The 20,089-nt window shown below is 40.7% G+C and overlaps 1 protein-coding gene across 2 annotated transcripts in view; it reads right to left on the reverse strand.

Annotated features, from left to right (window-relative positions):
• TAFA1 (TAFA chemokine like family member 1) overlaps window positions 1–4,111 on the reverse strand; it is a 375,509-nt gene extending 371,398 nt beyond the window's left edge. For both annotated transcript variants that reach the window (XM_088134795.1, XM_088134794.1), the window contains exon 1: window positions 3,994–4,111. In XM_088134795.1, the coding sequence (XP_087990921.1) occupies window positions 3,994–4,111 (118 nt within the window). The remainder of the gene's footprint in view (window positions 1–3,993) is intronic.
• Window positions 4,112–20,089: the final 15,978 nt, after the last annotated feature.

Consider the following 20,089-nt stretch of genomic DNA (forward strand, 5'->3'; position numbering starts at 1 on the left):
TATTTTCCTTTATGTTCCTTGCACTTTTATTTCTAAATGCCTTGATGGTTCTAATGCCTTTGGATATTTGACATATGTTCTGATTCTGGCTTGTTCTGTTGCTTTACACATATATTGGTGACATCATTCTCAGGTCCATTCCCTGTATGTCCTACTGTATCTATTAAAAGGCTTTTGGGTGACCATAGTTGTTTCCCCCTTAGAGCCATGTGCAGTTTTGCTCCCCCACCTCAAAACAGATTTGGGTCAACAGTTGATCAGAGTCAGTGTAGCAAATTCCAATTGCACCTGACAAATAAGGACAACTGACTTGACTCTAACTTTCATCACAGTTCACAAAAAGGCATAAGAAACAATTGCATTTAAGGAGTCAATATGTTGCTATGCATATGATGTAGCTTTCTAATAATAGTCATCTTGTGCATTCCTAAGGAATTCTGTAGAACAAGGAAAACCATGATAGAAGCATCCTGCTTCTAAAACCAGAGGCCAATATGCTCACTCTCTTTACTTGGCACTAGAAAGACATTTTAGCCAAGCGTGTTTTCTGAAACCAGTCTGTATGATTTCTTTGACTTTCAGTATGTCCTGTGAACCCAGAAAATCCAGCTAAATGGGGAAACCTTGGTTCAGTTCATCATGGGTGAGTGTACTGTGCAAACACAGCCTACAAGTGCTGAGATTTGTAATTAACTGTCATGTTGTCATTTTCTCATCAGTAACAAAATGAAGGCAACAAGATTCATTCCTACTTTTGCAGCAGATGCTGCACATCAAAACTGCATCACAGATATTTGAACCTAGCATGTGCTAAGCAAACCAAGGAAATGATGCCTTGTGGTGACCCTCATTTCTTATTTTTTATTCCTTTTAAATGCTTTTTTGTTCCCAATTCGATGGACTCAGGATTCAAGAGGCAGGTTGGCTGGACCCAACAGAAAGCCAAATGCTAAAGAGGACAAACAAAATCACAAGAGGGGAGCCAGGGAAGTGAAACAGCATGGGCTTCATCATGAAAATCCCACATCTTAGCTTGTTTTGTGAGACCAGGAGAAGTAGAAACTATCAAGCATTCCCGACATGGGGACCCATGTCTTTGTGCCAGTAAATATAAATTTAATGAAAACAACTGAACATTCATGTGCTCCAACTTTGTTATACTAACCTTTCAGTTTAAAGAAAAAATTAATCCATATTTATAAATCCCATTTACAGTTCAGTTCAGGAACAACAGAAGTTGATTAAATTTTATAATATTTAAAATGCTATACACTAATCTTTACTTTTCAGAGGCAAGATGCAGAAGACAGAAGTTGTCTTCTTCCACTCCTTGCACTATGGTAGTTCTACTCCCAAATTTGATTTTGGAAGGCCTCTTATCTCATATAAATTAAGGACCCTGACAATGATTATAAACTGGCATGAAATGTTGTAGATCATGATGATGGAGTGGGAGGTATATTTGACAATTAATTATGGCTGTTTTTACTCTATTAAAAATAGAGAAGTGTCATAACACAACAGTCTCAAATTAGAAAATTATGTATTGATTCAACTTGTCTGATTTTTAATTCATTTTTTCTTTGATGCAGTGTTTTAATCTTCCTTAAACAGTGGCTAGCTCAAAGTGGCTAACTCAGAGTAAATGATGCATTCCTAATAATATGAGTCTGAAAAATAGCAAATGCTTGGAGACTAAGCTGAATATGTTAAAAATCTCTGTTCATTTTCATCATGAGCATATTTTCATTCTTTTCTGTGTGTATCTCCCACTTGCATTATCCAGTCAGATCATAAATGTGTTGATGTGTACAATTTTCAGATTATGCCAACAGAATCTTCTCAAAAACCTGCAGCTGTATCTTTCTAAAGGACCCTCTGAGCTTTGCCCTCTGCAGACATGCAGCAATGTGAAACCATAGTGAGCATTTCTGTCAAATTCCACTCATCTGTCAAAGTAGTGGATTATTTCTTGAGAGACTGAAATTGGTTGCCTTGGATCAGAACACCATCAATCTTACTCATGTAGGGTGCAGGCTGACTGCTTCAAAGTCTCACAAGAAGAAGAGCTCTCCTGTTCCTAAGCAGGTGATGAGACAGTTGTAAAACCTTCACTCTATCACAGCCCCTGTGAAAGACATGTCATATTTCCCATTTCTTCCACACTTTGTATGCACTCTACACTATCCTCTTCTACTTTCATAAAGGAGGCGATTTTTCAAGCTTAGGCAAATGCTCCAAGCCACCGGAATATCTATCCCTCATTTTTTTTATTTTTTTTATTTTGTCATCATGTCACTTGTTTCAACTGAATGTGCAAAAATGAGATTCCATTTTCCTTTTGACTATATTTTTATTTAAGGACTTGATAATCCATTGTGTCATCACCAGTGCCATATCACAGAGAGCACTCCTGTCACTTTTCTCTGCCTATAGGTGGTTGGTATATCTAAACTAGTTCTTTTTCCAGTAATTGTCATTTTACTCATAAGGAGCAGTAAGGCGTACATGATCAATCAATGTTTTAGGCTTAGAATTGGAGACATAAAATGCAATCCATTGGGATTTTCTCTTCTATTAAATTTATGGATATACTACTGGTGTAGCAATAGAGTATAGGGGTGCTCTTATGCAACCTGTCAGTCAAGAATTTATCTAGGAAAAGTCTTCGATAAATCATTTTTCCATTATCTTTGTGGACTATTGTTACACATTGTTTCTAAGCCATACATAAACTGAGAAGTTTCTCAGACTATTCTGTTCTAGACTGGAGATTAAGTGAAATCTGAAGTTGAACCCTACGTTGATCGGAATTGTAAATTCTCAGTCCACGTTGTATCAACCCATGCGTTCATCCACCCATTCTCACACATTTAAATCTGATCTTTTTAGAGAACATTTTAAAACATTATCACGTCATTTCGGCTTGTAACAACAAAGGCAAAACAAACAAGCCCCACCACCCTCATTTCTTTTTCCTAAATCTGTCTTTCCAAAGCCAGATTTCCAGTGGAGTAGTCTTATATTGTTTATAATTGATCATTTCCTGACCCATAAGCCATGAAGCAAGTTCCAAATGAATAGTCAGCCTTGAAATATTGCATAGCTGATCTCCACTTGAGGAATAGTGTTGTAATGAAATGCCTTAGACTCAATCTTACCTTAATCAATTTCTATTTCCAACACAAATATCCTTTTCCTTCCTTCAACTACTGAGCATCTTTAGAAACACTGCACACCTTCTCACTGAATGACCATAAATCACCATCTGTGACAAATGCAGGCAATACCTCACTGCTGTTCACACCCTGTGCCATCATTCTGGGAGAACCATATTTTTACAGCATGGGAATTACAGTAAAGGGTCTCCAAGAGATGATTTAGGCTGCAACTGTAGGCTCACTTAGCAGAGTGTAAGTCCAAATGATTATATGGTACTTACTTCTGAGTAAATGTGGCTATGCATAATATTGCATAATATAATTATGTATAATATATGCTTATGTTTTCTCTGAGATTTTTCTGACAGGCCCTCCAAGGTGTTAAAATTACCACTGACAAAGATTCTGCTTTTCCCCTTGGTTTTTCCTATCTCTCCCAGACTCATAATTTAAGCACTGATCCCTTTGTGGATGTTTGTCTGTTTGTTTGTTTTTAATGCAGGGGATCCTTGCCTCAGCTGACCAATGCCCAGCCCATAAAAGCTATATAACCTAACTCTGTAACGTGTGATTTTTAATAAGGCTTATTTTCTTATCACTCCCACAAACCTCACAGTGCATTAAGCCAAGACTGGATTGCAACCTTCCAATGTAAAATAAGGGGAAAAAAGTCACACACACAAATACACAACCTAAATAAGTACCATATTTCCCTTCTAGACAATCTAACATTGAGTTATCAGACTTTTAAATGTGAGCTGATTGCAAATCATTCATACTCATAGGCCTATTTTGGCATCTCTAGTAATATCCACTGTGTGATTCCTCTTACCTGGTCTGGGCAGATGCTGCTGCTGAAATGTTTGCTGAAGGGACCCTTGACAGAGCAGTACAGCACAGGCACTTATCCACAAATACAGGACCCAGGACATTGCAGAGACCATGGCCATTCTCTGAAGGAAATGCAAGGCAAGAGTTAGCATTCACATCAGGCAGGGTCATCTTTTAGTTCCTTTCAGGTCTATTTGTTCTTCCCATCTTTCATCCAGGCTGTGGTTTTCGTATGTCAGAGCATATTCAAGAGACCTTGAGACCTGCTTCTACATCAACTTTGAATAATTCAGGAGCATACAGTAAATGAAATTTACTAGTAAAAGAAGCCCAAGGCTTCTTTTGGAAGCCAAGCTGCAGCTGATGAAGTTGGCTTGAATTAAGTACCACTAATGTACTTGTCTTCCACACGGCACATTTGAAGGCAGAAGATTAGACATTCATGCCCTGCTGTTTATACTTTTTACCCCTGCCATTTATACTTTTCAGTAGTTTATACTATTGAGTTTCCAGTAGTATAAACCCAGTACTCCCCTATATGTGAGACCAACATTTCCTTTGATTTCTGTTGTGGACATGTTTGGTTGGCAGGCAACTATCTGAAAGGATAACCCTCATTTTCAAGAGTTATTCCACACAGCAACAACAAGAAGCACAAGGGGTGCCTCTGAGGCTATTTTCACCTTATCATATTCTGTTGAACTGGAAAGGGGACTATCACTCCTACAACATTCTTTTTGCTAGTGAGGACTGCTTCTTATAGCATGAATTCTACCATTTACATACATCAAAGAACAATCTCAAAGCTTCATAAAATACTGGCTTTACGGCTGAAAGTTGTTGCGTATGATCTTCCTGCCTGATCTGAGAAGTCTGATACCTTTCAGGATCATACTTAACTGCAGCACAGTCAACTCTCAAGCCATTAATTTTTTATTATCTTGTCTGCCAAGGAAAGGAACTGTTTCTCAGAAACATATGCTTCTTTTCCCCAATTTAACAAAGTAAAGCAAAGCAACCACCCTTCCCAACCTTTCATTTTATCCAAACTCACCTAAATAATACCTAAAAACTCATTTGTGTGCCTTTGGCAACTAAGAGAAAAGAGCAATAGTCTGGATGAACATTGGGAAGACATGCTCATCACAAAAATGGAAGATCCTTCTTTGTCAAGCCTGGCAGGTGAACACTTGATTTCATTTCTATTGCATCAATTACTGTTCAAATGGCCTCTGCGTAAAAGTGTCTGTGCACATGTGAATACATCTATAAAGTTCATATCCTCTCTGCAAAGCTTTCTATGCATGCCAAGAGTTAGCTATTCCATGCACCATCCAGAGTTTCAGCAACTCCTTCTGTTGCATTTCACATTGCCAAATTAATCAAACTACAGGCACACTCCTTACTCAGCCAATGACAAGATGGCATTTTCTATCTAATAACCCAATCAGCGGAGCATCTTTTTGAAGATGAAGGGAGAAAAGACTTCCAGGCTCAAAGAAACCTCCTTCTATTCTCACGTTAATTTTGTGGCCGTTAGGCTAAGGCTAAACCAAAAAGGGACAGACAGAATCACCCTCTGTTTTTGTTAAGAAGAAAAGAAGCATCCTCTGATCAACTGCAATGTGTAAATGTCAGGTAGAGATGTAACAATGTTATTATGATTACTATTTTAAGCATCGTTTACAATTATACCTGTAAATGGCTCTCAGTTCAAAAGATGACAGATCAAGTCCAACGTTTTGACTTAAAGGAGAGACATAATACTGCAAAATAGCAAAACATAATTTTCTTGCAGCTGCCATTTAATTACCTTCTCTGCATATCTAATATACTTGCCAAAGTAAACAGCAGTTTCCTTTATAGCTATGGCATGCTTCTCTCTCTGTTTCTCTCTGTCTGACTTTCACTTCACTCCGAATGAAACACCCATCACACCTCCCTTTGCTTCCTCAGCCCCCAGAACAAAGCATCACACAGACTCATCTCCAAACCGTGCAGAACCAGATTGATTTAGAAAGTCATCTCCCCCTCCTTGCTTTGCAAGGGACGGGTTCATTTATGTCGGCAACAAACATTAAAGAATCAAAGGATGAGCCTTAGTTGAGACTTCCATCCTTCAAGTGCTCTAATTTAATCTGAACTTTTGTTTTCACCAGCTAAGCAGTAGACCCAAGAGGAAGGGAAAGGGGACGGAAGGGAGAGCCTAAAGAGCTTCTGGACCCCTCTCTCGGTTTACGATTATTTTTTAACTGCACTGAAGACATTATTTTAAATCTCCTCCCCTTCATCCCTCACCCTTCCAGTTTTAGCCTCCTAACATCCATCTTGAGAGGGTCATCGTTTTAATGAACTTTTTTTCCTGGAAATCCCCACGGTTCTTTGCCTTTCGTGAGGAATGTTTCTCCTTCTCCTCGCCGCTCCTCCCAAACCTGGCCGAGTCGTCGTTCCTCCTACCCCGTGAAATCCTCGCAAGCCACCGCCGGAGAGAGCTCTCCGTCGGCTTGCGCTCGGCTGCCTCTGAAGTCCTCCGAAAGGCTGGCTTACCTGAATACTCCAAGCCAGAGCAGAGCGCTCTGGAAGCATACATTGGAAAGATTTAACACTTTTTCAAATCCATCCGGGGGGGCGGCGGGTCAATAGAAATCCACTTCACCCCCCGGCAAACGAAAGGATGGTCGTCTTTCTCGGGGGGGTCTTCTGCTGAGCACGAAGGCAACCAAAGGCGTCTTGGATGCCCTCGTCGGCGTCTCTCGCCCTCGGTCTCGCTCGCCGGACTCCGCGGTCCAACTGTTAGGGAGACATCCAAGCCCGCTCTTCTCGGCTTCCGCCTCTCACAGGCTGTCATAAAAGTAGCCAAGGCTGGTGGGATGGAAAAGCCCTGTCATTTTCACCTTTAAATCATTCTCCCGAGCGTCGCCTTCTGCTCGAGGAGACCTTTGAAGTGATCTTGAGATAATTTGCAGCTTCCCGGTCACTTCTGCTGGAAGAGCGGTGCTGCTGAATGACAGACCTGCGCTCGCTCGCTCGCTCGCTCGCTCGCTCGCTCGCTCTCCAGAGCACCCAGCCCGGAGTAAAAGCAGATGCACGCAGGCTAAAGCCCAGCCTGGCAATACACGGTGCCGATAGTCTGTTTTAATACATCCCCGACTCGGTGAAAGTATCGCGTCTCTTAAAGGGACACGACCCCCTGATGGTAATCAGCCGCCCCGAATTGCCTCACCTGCTCAACTCTCCGCCTTCCACCCGCCGAAGCTGCCGCTTAAATACCGGCAGGGTTGAGCATTTCTGCCACCCCGAGGGTGCCAGCCAGCCAGCAGCCAGGGTGTTCTCCCTCCCCGCAGCATCAGAGAGAAGGGAGGGGAAACCCCCGGGGAAGCAGGCTGAGCATGGGCAGGAAAGCATCGACAGTTCAAATGTGACCAGGCAACCGGGGGGGGGGGGGGGGGTAGGGTAACCCAATTAGTCATCAGGGAAAGGAGTGTGCAAAACGGAGTCTTCAGCCTTTCTACAGGGAGCAACTTGGCATTTGCATGCGGCTACTGATTCCCCCAGAGAAATACACAAATCTCTTCCTTAATATCACCAGTGGTCCTGTGCCACCTTGAAGACAAACAGAAGGATGGCTGTGGCATTATTATCCCTTCATCAGAGGCAAACTGAGAAATTTTCCTGCATCCAGTCAAAGGAAATTGGCTAAATGAAACCAGTGACTCTCTTAATATATAAGGTGGCATAACAACCAGACCAAGATGCCCTCCCTCCCTTCACACAGGTCACCTTCCACAGGAATTGTCCCCAAAATGGGTACATTATTGTGAATCACTAGAAACTGATCAGTGTAAATGCTGGCAATTCTAGCTTTGTGCATGTGTGTCAATAACCAAACCCTTAGTTACCTAAACATAAATACAGGTGACTATCTGTAGTAGGTGGCCACATAATTTTTCTGAACCATCACTGTTATATATTAAATTGGAGGTCCAAAATAATTATTGGCAGTCAAACGATTAAGCTGTGAATCTGTTTTAAATTGTGTGAAATCTCTCTCTCTCTTCTATACATAAACACACACAACCCTCTCACACAGATGTGAATGTTCACAATTAAGCTATTAATCATCAACAAGATTGTTGACATTTCTGTGCCCTCAAGCTGGCTCAATAAATGTTGTCTTTTTATTTTTCCTTTATTGAATTTCTGTGCTATGTTTCTGTTTTAACCATCAGCTATGACAAACACACACAAAATATCAATTAAAACAACATTAACAACGAACATCAGAATTAAAATAAAACATAGATAAATCAACAGTGAAAAGGTTGACAGAAGGAGGTTCCACAGCCTGGGAGCCTGACAGGAGGAGGCCCCTTTCCACATACCACACAGTCGAGTTCCTGGTAGAAAGGTGATCTTCACTTTTGAAGTGAAGGCCTCTTCTCCTGCTGATCTTAGTATCCAGGAAGGTTCATAGCAGGAAAGGCAGTTCTACAGATAGTCAAGCCCAGAGGCATTAACAGCTTTATGGGTCAATACTAATATTCTGAAGGCAACTAGAAGCCAGTCCTGATCCTGATACAGTCCCAGTAAGTAGCCTAGCTGACACATTTTTTACCACTTGCAAACTCCAAACATAATTCAAGGGTAGCCCCACTTACAGCACATTGCAATAGTCAAGGTGTGTTGCAGCTGAAGTGTGGATAATGGTTACTAAGTCTGGCTGGTTCAAAGAGGGTTACGTAGAGAAATGAGAGGGAGAGAGAAAGAAAAGGACTTTGTTCAGTACTTAGTGCTTATGGTGAAAACTAAATTTGACAAAATGAACACAAGTTAATCAAAATGAACCATGTTTTATTTCCCATTGATTTCAGTGGAAAAAGTTGCTAAAAATCTCCCTTGTTGGGATCAGTAAGAGAAAACACTGGTTACTTTTGCAAGATACTATATCATATTTTAACTTTGAAATAGTGAAGGACATCTTTGGGAAAAAAATAAAAACAAGCACCTTCTCCCTTCCACTGTAATCCTACCCTAACATGAGGGCTTCCTATGAGAAACAATTTTTGCATTGCTGCATTTATTTGATGCCAACAACTTGAAAGGTAATTTGCAGAACTACTTCTCCTCTCCCATCCTATATTTTATGCTGACAATATGGACCTTAAAGCTACAATTCTGGTGAGCAAGTCTCACTGAGCTCAGTAGAACAATTAGCAAATCCAAATAAACATACAGAGGATCAGGTTTAAGCATCTGACTTAAGCAAGTTTATGAATGCCAGTTCCTTAATGAGATGTAAGTAGATCCAGTGAACAGGATCAGATGAAGATGCATTATTTTCTGGTACATGCAAGGTCTTGGCGTTAAGGCATACAGTATTTCAGTAGCAATACAGCAAGCTACAAAACAAACACCAATTCAAATTTACCGTAACATTCACACTAGCTTTAAGCCACCAACATTTTCATCCATTGCATTCCTTCCCTGTATCAAGGAATTTCTTTAGAATTGGTGATTCAAGAATGGCAGATTTAGATTTTCACAATTTGCTTTTCTTTTTAACATGCAAATTACTCCACTTACCAGATCAATCAATAAACAGCTGTAATTATCCTTATGCCAATAATCTTCTTTGCTAAGTTTCAGAGATATCAATTAGCACAGAGAGATGATGGAGGTAAAGCAGTGGCATGCTAACATCTCCAAAGGGGACACAACTAGAATTTTCAGTCCTTTTTTCAGAGGGCTATTTTATACACTAGTAAGTCTGCTAAGCTTGTCAAATACTAACCTATTCTTCATTGTCATTCTTTCCTGCCAAAAACCAAAAGGAAATTGCTTTGTCATAATTGGATAGTTTGGCACCAAATCTCGGTGGTGGGATCTAGGGCCTGTGGGGGGGAGGGTTAGCGTGTGGGTATCATAAAAATGTGCCTGTGGTTACATGCAGCCTATATTGCCCCTTCTTAATATATGTAGCAAGAGGGAGAGATTGATGGCACTTCCTTTAAAATGCATCCAAGACTGATCTGGGTTGTTCCGACTACCTTCAAACTAAAGTCAAACTAAAAGGTATGTTTATGTATTTGTGAGCTAACAAAGGACTATAGCCAATTAGTGTTTGCTTGCCAGCCAGGTAATAAGATCCTAATCCTGTCCCTTCAAATCCATGATGAAATGCACATCTCTTCTTTTTTCCAAAATAAAAGAGTAACCAATAGAAGAGAATATCTGTAGCTCAGGGTTGAACTGTGGAGTTCTTGGTGCTCTCTGAGCTTGTTGTTTGCTTGCAGACATTTCATTACCCAACTAGGTAACATCATCAATGCCAGTGAGTGTGGTGTTTGCTCCCTGTTTATATACAATAGTTTGCCCTGCCAGTGTTGGTGGGGGTGTGGTTTTCTCCTTGGTAGTTCCTTGATTAGGGTATTGTTTTCTGCTTGATTGTTTGGTGTTAATCCCTGCTTATCTGGGTGTTGGTTGCTGGAGAGAATGTGTTCTGGTCTTTTTGTTTCCTTCTTAGCTTTTTATTGTCTTTTTGAATGGTGTGTAAATGTGGTTTATCTCTATGTGTCTACTGATGGCTGATTTGTCTGAATGCCAAGCTTCCAGGAATTCCCTAGTGTTTTTGGATTTAGCTTGGTCTAGGATGTTCACAGTTTCCCAGTTGAAACTATGGTTGAGTCTGTCTATGTGTTGTGAGATTAAGGAGTTTTCATCATGTCTTCTGACTGCTAGTTGGTGTCCATGGAAGCAGTTGGTGTTCAGGGAATTTTAAATAAACCAGAATATATAGATTGTAAACTGACCTAATTTTTTACCTCCTTGAGAACAATAAAATAAATCCTTAACATATATAGCATAGTGGTTGCTTTCACACCTGCTTTGATGTTGTTGTTGCCAGTTTTAACTTCCAGGGAAACCACAAAGCAGAGAAAACTCATCTTCCCAGGATCCCACTAGACATACACACGGCTGTTACCTGCAGCTGCAAATTAGCTCAGAGTAGTACTTTGATGTGTTCCTTTTGCCCATTTGCCTTATACATCAGCACTTTCTGCAAGCAGTAAAGACAAGGTTGTGTGTAGCAGATTGAGCCTTTGTGCCATATTCTGGGCTCCAAAAATTGAAAAGAGTTGGAAAAGCATGGGGAGAAGGGGTAGGACCTCTTCAGTGATAATAATTGCAAGCCGAAAAGGAAAGTACATCCAATTATTCATTCCACATTTGAAAAATAACAACATGACTTGCAAAATAGGAGAATCAGCTCCATTAAAGAAGACTCAGAAACCATGCCCAGGGTCAATGCAGTGAGATATAGTCAGGCTTCAAAATGGAATAGGGAAGAATGGGTATTAGTGTCCCTACAGCTTATGGTGTGACTGTATGTCTGCATGAAGTGTCAAACGCTTCTTCAGTATGTAAGTGCAGCTGGCTCAATTGCTCTCTGGGGATCTCCCCAGGCTGCCATTATGCTAGCAGGCACGTCAGGGCACGTTTCTCTCTCGTTTCAGATTTCTTCCAGCGCCATTGATTCAGGACAGCATGGAAGAAGTTTGCTCTCATCTTGGGTGACTGAAAATGTCTTACAGTGCCCAGCCAAGGCAACAAAGCTATGATACAGGGACCACCCAATCTAAAAGGCCAGGTTCTGCCATTATCTGAATCCTGAAATTCTCAGTGAGCTTTTGTAAATGTGTTTCCCGTAAATTTTCTCCCATCCTATGAATGCAACACGCATGCAAAATGGGGATCCACCTGCAATGTTGATCTTCAGATTCAGAATCTAATTGCAGAGTTTTTTCAGCTGTAATAATATCCAGCCCCAAATGGTCTTGCAAACGTGTGTTGTCCTCCCTATACCCTATTTTGGATATCACTCAGACTGAGGAAGCTTCTGGGGTATTCAAAAACTTCTTTGCTGTATTGCAAGATTCTCCTTGGTCCTAATACACATATGGCCCAACTCTCTGTCAATGAGAGCAGAATTAGAGAATTTCTACTGACACCTTATATCTCAGGTGGTTGTATGGTATCACTCACCACCCATTTGGAATGATACATCCAGGAAATGTGCCATACAAGGCAGAAACCCAAAAGTAAATCCTCATTCTCATCCTCATGAAAAAGGCAATGGGACACCACTTCTGAACTGTGGCCAACAGAACTATGTTGTTGTGCTCATCACCAGCTGTCAAGCTTAATTCAAGAAAAGATTTACTTTTATTCCACCTTTATTTTGGTCATCTAAAGCAATCGATGCACCTTATGCTTCTGCCCCCTGTTTTGCCCACAATAATAGTCCTGCGAGGTGGGTTAGGCTGAGAGAGAGTGACTGACCCAAAGTCACCTAGCCAACTTTAATGCCAAGAGACCACTAGATCTCACAAGCTCCCAGTTTTTAGCCCAGCACCTTAGCCACCACATTAAACTGATTCTCACATCTCACATGGCTTTTCATATCAGGTGAAAATTTCTTTATTCTCCTCAGGTTTTAAAAACATTTAAGCCCCCTTGGAAGATTTTGTTTTGTTTTCAACATTTACATTTTTGTTCTCTTGTTTGTTAACTGATCTTATGAGGTTTATTGTATTGTGTTATTCTTCTATTGTAAATCTGTCCACCCCATACACAAAGACACCAACCCACCCAATAGATAATTTGCTCTGAACGAATAGCACCAGTACATTTAACTAGTGAATAAATGCATAATCAACTATCTTTTTTTTTTTTTTTTGGAAAAAAGTAATGGTATTAGTGTTCCCACATTCACAAGTTAAACCCTGTCTTGCTTTTTGTATGTCTGTTATAGGAAAAAAATGGTCCTACAAGCAGCTCTTTCCATGGCTGGCACTGGGAACTACAAGCCCAGTAATACAATAAAAGCAAAGGTAGCTATTGGTCCATAAGGAGTCACACACATACAGAGAGAGAGGGAGAGAGGCTTCAAATTATTAGCCTGGATAGATTCAGGAGAAAAAATACTTACAAAAATAAAAGGTTCTTGTTTTTGCAGTATACTTGCATCATTCACAGCAATCAATGACAGTTTTGTCTCGCTATCCATACTTTAAGAAAAAATCTTCTGGGCCTTTGCCTACAAAGCAGCTGGATTTCTACTCATCTGGCTTTAGCATGATCAATGATAATTTTAATACATTCCGTTAAGATTTACACTATAATGCTATATGTGTTTACTTAGAAATGAATAGCATTGATTTTAGTGAGAGTTCCTCCCATATTAGTCTGATCTCAAAAAGCTAAGTGAGGTTGGGCTGTTCAGTACCTGGATGGGAGACTTCCAGAATTCTGCCAGAGAATTTCAGGACTGTAGGCTAGATTGGGAAGCAGAAGAAAGACGTCGCAAAAGAAGACATACCAGAAGAAGCCATTTGCAAAACATTTCCCAATGTTTGCCAAGAAACTACAAGGATATGTCCAAGAAACCAGCATCAACTGACCAGAGTTCACAGGGGTGTGTAAACTGCAGTTGACAGACTTCAGAAGGATCCCAAACTGATTTTTGGTGTCTCTCTGGCTTGGTTCAGTTGCACTCCCAAAATTCAGTAGCAAAATGGACATTGCAATTTTCTGCTATTGTATTGTATTGTATTTATTATTTGTCTAATTTATATAGCCACCCATCTTACAAAACAAGCGACTCTGGGCAGCTTACAACAAGCTAAAACAATGAATGAATGCCTAAAACCATTATCATTATTAATTATTAAAAACATTTACAAACTTTAAAAACAGAGCTAAAACAGAGAACAGTAGCAAATGGATATCAATAATGACGGAGCCACCTCACTCGTTCACCCACCCCCTGGGGTCCCCAGGCCTGCTGGCATAACCAGGTCTTGAGCGACCTTTGGAAGCTTCAGAAGCCTTTAGTCAGAAAGCTATATAAAATACATTCCAGCCTTAAAGTAAAGCTAAAACTAAATTCTCCTTCAACAGGGCTCCTGGTGTCCATGCAGTTTTCTGTAGGCAAGATTTGTTATTCCAGGATGTTTATTTGTTATTCAACTTCCCATCCTAGTCTATAATGCTAATATTCCCTGGAGATCTCCCATCCAAGTAACAACCAGAGCTGGCTCTACTTAATTTCTGAGCCCAGAAATTTGCTTGCTGAAATACTTAAGCCTTAAGACAGGGATCCTCAAACTTTACAAAACTATGCTCCCTTGCAATTATAAATGGGGATGTGTGATTCACCACATGAATAAAACTGATGAGCTCTGCAGACAAAGTGACAAGGCTGTCAAAATGTACTCCAAGCTTCGCTTCCTGCTTTTCCTGTACAAGTTTGGGTGTGGGCCAAAGGGGGAGCAAGTTTTGGCAGCTCTCCTGCTTTGCCTGCATAAGTCTGATCAGCTTTTTAAAAAGTTGCGACCTCCCCCGCCCCTCTCCCCCACTCACCCAATTTGCTTCTGACCCTTGCGATTCATGATCCACAGTGTGATTTATTGACTTCCTGGGCTCATAGGCTGCTCTGATCATCATAGACTCAGGGTGAGTACATATCCAATACAGCAGTTGGATTAAAAACAATACCTAGAATAAAATTCAAAATGCCCCAAACGCCATTAGCAACGATTCACAGAAAGGTATTCTCCTTCATAACATACCGGGGGGAGCTGAAAAAGCCATATGTACCTTTTTAAAAGCTCAGTGAGGGTCTTTCAAAAGATTGAGGGTCAGTCTAATACCTAGGGGAATGCTGTTCAAGAGATGGCAAATAGCAACTGAGAAGGCCATATTTCATGGATCCTGGAGGTGGACACTCCCTAAGAGAAGGGACCCAGAGAGGTCATAACAGACAGGCAGAAACTACTGGCCTAGGTAGTCCTGAAGATACCACTTAGGACTTTAAAGGTCTAGGCGAGCAAGCTGTGTCCAGTGAGCCTGATCCAGCTTGTACTGCTCACAAAGTTATATGGAGGTACAACACCATCCAGGCTCACCTATAGTATACCAAAATCAACACCAGCCCATTTGATCCGGTGACTTCACCATTCCTGCTCCATTCTCCATTCTTGCCAAGCTACTAAACCTCTGATCATGTGCTTTACCTTAAGGTAAGCATAAAGTCTTTGACTTATCTTCAGCTCCATGAAGATGTCTAAGTCTTGGGAACAACACAGAATGTTGACTCTGGCCATTCGCATGATATCAGCCCACCCTCTGTCCAAGGCATTGCTGCTGCTGCTGAAACGTCCCCCAAATTGTGTTTCATTCGCCACATGATTGGTTGTGAGGCAAAGAGAAATACTTGTCAATAAACCTTGATACAGCTGACGTACAGTTACCTCAGTCTGAGATGGGAGGCACAGCAATAATGGCAAGAAGGGGCATTTCAAAGTGCTGGATTTTTTCAGTTGGGGGAGGTGGTTATTTGTAAGGGCAATTTTAACTGACTAGGGTTTAGAAGAAGACAAAAAATTATACCTCTCTATTCCCTATTTTGCCACTGAAATTCAGCAAGATAATTTGGAGAGGGCTTGGGAGATTGCACACATGAGGCTCAGAGGCCAAATGTGGTCTGTGGGCTTTATTGCTCTCTCCTGGCTTAGAGCATTATATAGATGAGACCATATTGTTGTCCTTAAAAATATGAAAGACTGTACCTGCATTGTAGACATTATAGATAATACTGGGGTCAATAGTTCAGTTTCAAAGAATTATATGTTGCTCCTTATTTTAATTCCAGTAAAGCAAAACCAAATGTAAACAGCCAACAAGAGTACAAGTCTCCACCTGTTCAGCTCTGCCAGAGATGCTATTTTGAAGATACCATCCTTTACACCTGCCCTGTTGTGAGTTTATGGAACACACTCCTTCAGAAGCTGGACCTGGACACTGTTCTCTCAAAGTCTGAAAGAAATTGTGTCAAGATGCATCTCTTTCACAAAGCTGTTAAATGGTAAATGATTTGGGGACCTATTTGATTGTTTATTTTAGGTGTGTTTTATAACTTTTTATATTCTGTTTTTATTTTTGTTTTAATTTTGTTAGCCACCGTGAGTATTCACCAAAGTAGAATAGTGAGGTATAACACAAATGAATGAATGAATGAGTGAATGTTCTTTTAACCAACTGTTTGCCTCCTGTGCAAGTTTTCTGTTTCAAAAAATCATTAAGACAGGGGTCCATTTGAAATGTAATACTCCATTCTCTCCCCACAGCCTTCTTTCAGTCCATAAGCAAGAAGACAGGAGAAGACCACGGGCTGCACATCATTGTTTGCTTGAGACTCTTCCCATTTGAAATTAGGGGGATTTGTTTTGTTTCATGCTTGGCCAATTTGATATAAGAGATACACTTTCTGAAATACTAGAAAAGATAGACAGTTCCCACAGGAGTCTGGAAGAAATCACAGTGACATTACATGGATCATGACATCATCCTACAAATTATGTGAAATATGCAACTCCATGATGACACATGCATCATGATGCTATTATGCAATTTCAGACTTATGATACAATTGCATAACTGCATCATTTGTGGGATGATGTCATGATACATGTGGCATTATTTTGATGTCATCATGACTTATTACGAACATTGCTGTGAACATCTCTACCGATATGTATGTAAGCATGAAAGTGGAGGGAATGCAGAAATCATATCTTCTCCTTGACCTGCTTAAACTTTTTTTAAAAAGATCCCACTATGACTCATCTAATCAAGATACAAAAATATTGTTCTTTTTTGAGATGCTAGGGAAAAGAGAATGTGCCAAAAAAAACAAACAAACCTTGATTTATTTGTCAAGGAAGTTTATATATAACATTTATTTTTAAACAATAAATGAGTAAACTGCAGAAGCCATCAATAACTTGGAGACAATGATGTACAGCCATGTCCCCCCAAAAGCTGGAAAGAATAGCTAAGAAAGGTGACCCATCTCAGGGAGTGGAGAAACCATTCCAGGATGTATCTCAGAGCCTCTGGAGTCCCTTTGACAGATCAGTTCACAAAGTACAAAACAGAAATACACTTGACAATCAATATTTCAAAACTATGTTTTTGTGTTACATAAAACTGAATCTGACAGAGCACAAGTTCAAGCCTACTTTGTGGCAAAGAGGGAAGCAAAGTGCCTTTTCTTCTATATCCTTATTGCACTGGTGGGCTGTCATCCAGCAGCCTTGTTGAGCATAGCCAATTCCCTTCTGGAGAAAGCACAGCTGGCAGCAATCCAAGCTGGCTGCTGGACATGTTTAGCACAGATTTTGCTGACAATGTCACTCAGATGTGCCAAAGTGTTGAATCTTCTTGGGGGGCTTTGGCTAATTCCAGTGGTGACTCTACAGACCCACGTATTGAAGGCACAGAGACATCATAAGCTGGTGGCACCTGGTAATGACTCTCTAGCACAGGGTTTCTCAACCTTGGCAATTTTCAGATGGGTGGACTTCAGCTCCCAGAATTCCTCAGCCAGCAAGGCTGGCTAGGGAACGCTGGGAGTAGAAGTCCACCCATCTGAAAGCTACCAAGGTTGAGAAACACTGCTCTGGTAATTCATATAAAAGGGCTCTAAGATCTGTGGGGCAACCAGTGAGATTGGTTGAGGGACTGAATCAGGGCAGCTCTTTCAGGTGAAGGTGAAACAGCCAGGGTTGGACCCTCCCTTTTAATGAGAAGACGGCGGGGGGGGGAGGGTGGAAGATGAAGGACAGCAGCTCATTAGTGGGAGGATGTGCTCTGACACTGTGTCGCCCCAATTGACTTAGAGTAGGTTGGGGAAGGGTGAGTAAGGATGTGGTGTGAGTGTTGTATATGGGGACTGCCAACATGGTTTGCATTGCTAAATCTCAGGCAACCTATTGTTGGGGTGCAAAGCAGTTAGTGGTGGATTCTATTGGCAAGGAGAAAGGCAGGTATATTTTCATTGTGATAGGTCAAAGGAGATGTGATGGGACTGGGGCTTGCAGGCTTGATCCCTGCCCCTCCTAGGCCCTGGGGGAGGGTGACAGGAACTGTTTTGTAGTGGTTCCCTCTGCAGTGATTAGTTCTACTCAGTGATAGTGGGAGGGTAGAGATCAGCCAGGCAGCCCACTCTTTCTGGGATCCTGAAGTGGGTTAAAATCAATCAATCAATCCAATAAAATCATACTTTCTTTTCCTAACTGAACCCTGAAACTGGGAGTTCCTTATAGTGTAATTAGTGACATATTAGGCTTGGGAGTGGGACACTGAACACTTGAGGAATTTTGAGAACACTTTATGGGCCTTTTCACAAAATGGCTGCAGTGGTAGATATCATTAAATGCCTATTTACCAGAAGGAAAATTAGTAGAGTTTCTTCTACCCTCCATTCTAGCTTCCAGAGTATTCTGCCATCATAACTTACTGTCCTGTGACTGACCTACATTTTTCAATTAACACCTGGAAGAGAGGCTGCTTAGATAAGCTAACTCTTCCTATTCACTCTTGCAAGTTGTGAGATAACAAACTTTTTGCTCTAACCCCAATAAGATAATTATTTCCTTCTTATGCCATAGCAGGTGCCCAATGCCTGCTAGATATTTAATTCTCATTAATATCTAACCTTCTTTTGCTGGTACCTAAACTAATCAACTCTGGGGGTGGAGGGGGAAAGAGAGGCTGCAGGGCTATAAAACTTGCCCAATGAAAGCAACCCCTTTTGAATCTTGTTCTGGAAACCATCCTTGCTGTTTGGGCTCACCCAGCAGATTAAGGACAGACCCCCTGGCTCTGTCAATATATTCAGGGACAATTTCTGAATAAACTTCATTTAAAGTTTGTTGCTGTCCTGGCATCTGCCTTTGGTGTTCTCCTTCTTTGGTATCCATCCTGCAAATCCTAAATTAAGCGTGGACACACAAATTAGTAGCAACACTTACTTTGATTAATTTATTTTATTCTCACCCAAAGAAGGCACTGAACTGAAACAACCAACCATTTTATTTTTGAAAAATGCCCCTGGGATCTACATGGGACCCAGATGAGTTACTGGAGATACAGATTATGCCCTCATATTGATACCTAGATAGTAGTTGTTGACAGCATTCTCTGGTTAACTTTTATTCCAGGAGGTTGTTCTATATAGCTGTATAGCTGTGTTCTGTGTACATAGCGATGTAATTCCCTTCGCTCACTTGTGATGGATGGCTTCAGCTGCTGGGCTTTCTGGATCTCATATTATTGTTCCATATTTTAGACATCTAAAAGTTATTGAACACTGTCAAAATGGGGTTTTATTAAATAATTATTGTTTTATCTTTAAAACACAGTTAATTGGTAGTGTTTACTTAACTGTACCCTACTTTGGATTTTGTAAAAAAATAATGATGAAAATGTAGGATAGAACTTGTATCAATCCATCCATCACTTTGCCATGAGACATTTGTATTATGAGACAGCTACAGGAATTGGAAGAGACTTCCACCACCTCCTTTTTGTTTTCCAGAGCCTCTACAGGCCTTCAAATAATGAGCACTCCTGACAGGAGACCCAGGGCCTAGGAAAACCATACCGATGAATTTCTTCTTGCAACGCAGCTATTAAAGAGAGATGTTGGCTGTTGCATAAAAGATGATGTTCAAAATCTGCCTGTAAAATTTGAACTTAATTCTAAAGATCTGATCTTAAATGGAGAAGGATGAATACGACAAAAAATGTTTACAGTTTGAGAACTTTGGGAAGAGTGTAGCAAGGACCTTAAAATGACTCAAATCTATGGTCAAATTCCACCATATCAGCTTTCACTCTAACCCTTTCTACGTTCTTATACTCAATGTCTTCACTGACAAAGAGTGTCCTTGTGGGATTCCTCCTTATTTTAATCTAATCCCAGAACCAAAGGGTTAGGGTTAAGCCTATAAAGTTAAGGACAAAATTATTCTTCCTCCCATTGTGTTAGTGAGCTGGAGCGATATATGTGCATGTATGTATGTGTGTGTGTGTACATGCATATTCCATTGACACTGAAAGAGTAAAAATTTGTTAAAGATCTCATGTAGCTATAGAAACCTATGTTTCCAGTTCCTTCAGAAAGGTATTTGTTTTCTCGACAGGGAGCACTAAGTTTGAACTCAACTCTGCATATGTGAAGACAGTCATAT

Source organism: Python bivittatus, unplaced genomic scaffold (assembly GCF_059951505.1).
Source record: "Python bivittatus isolate LINGU-HERP-01145 unplaced genomic scaffold, Pbiv_v1 ctg000080_np1212, whole genome shotgun sequence".
NCBI lineage: Eukaryota > Metazoa > Chordata > Lepidosauria > Squamata > Pythonidae > Python > Python bivittatus.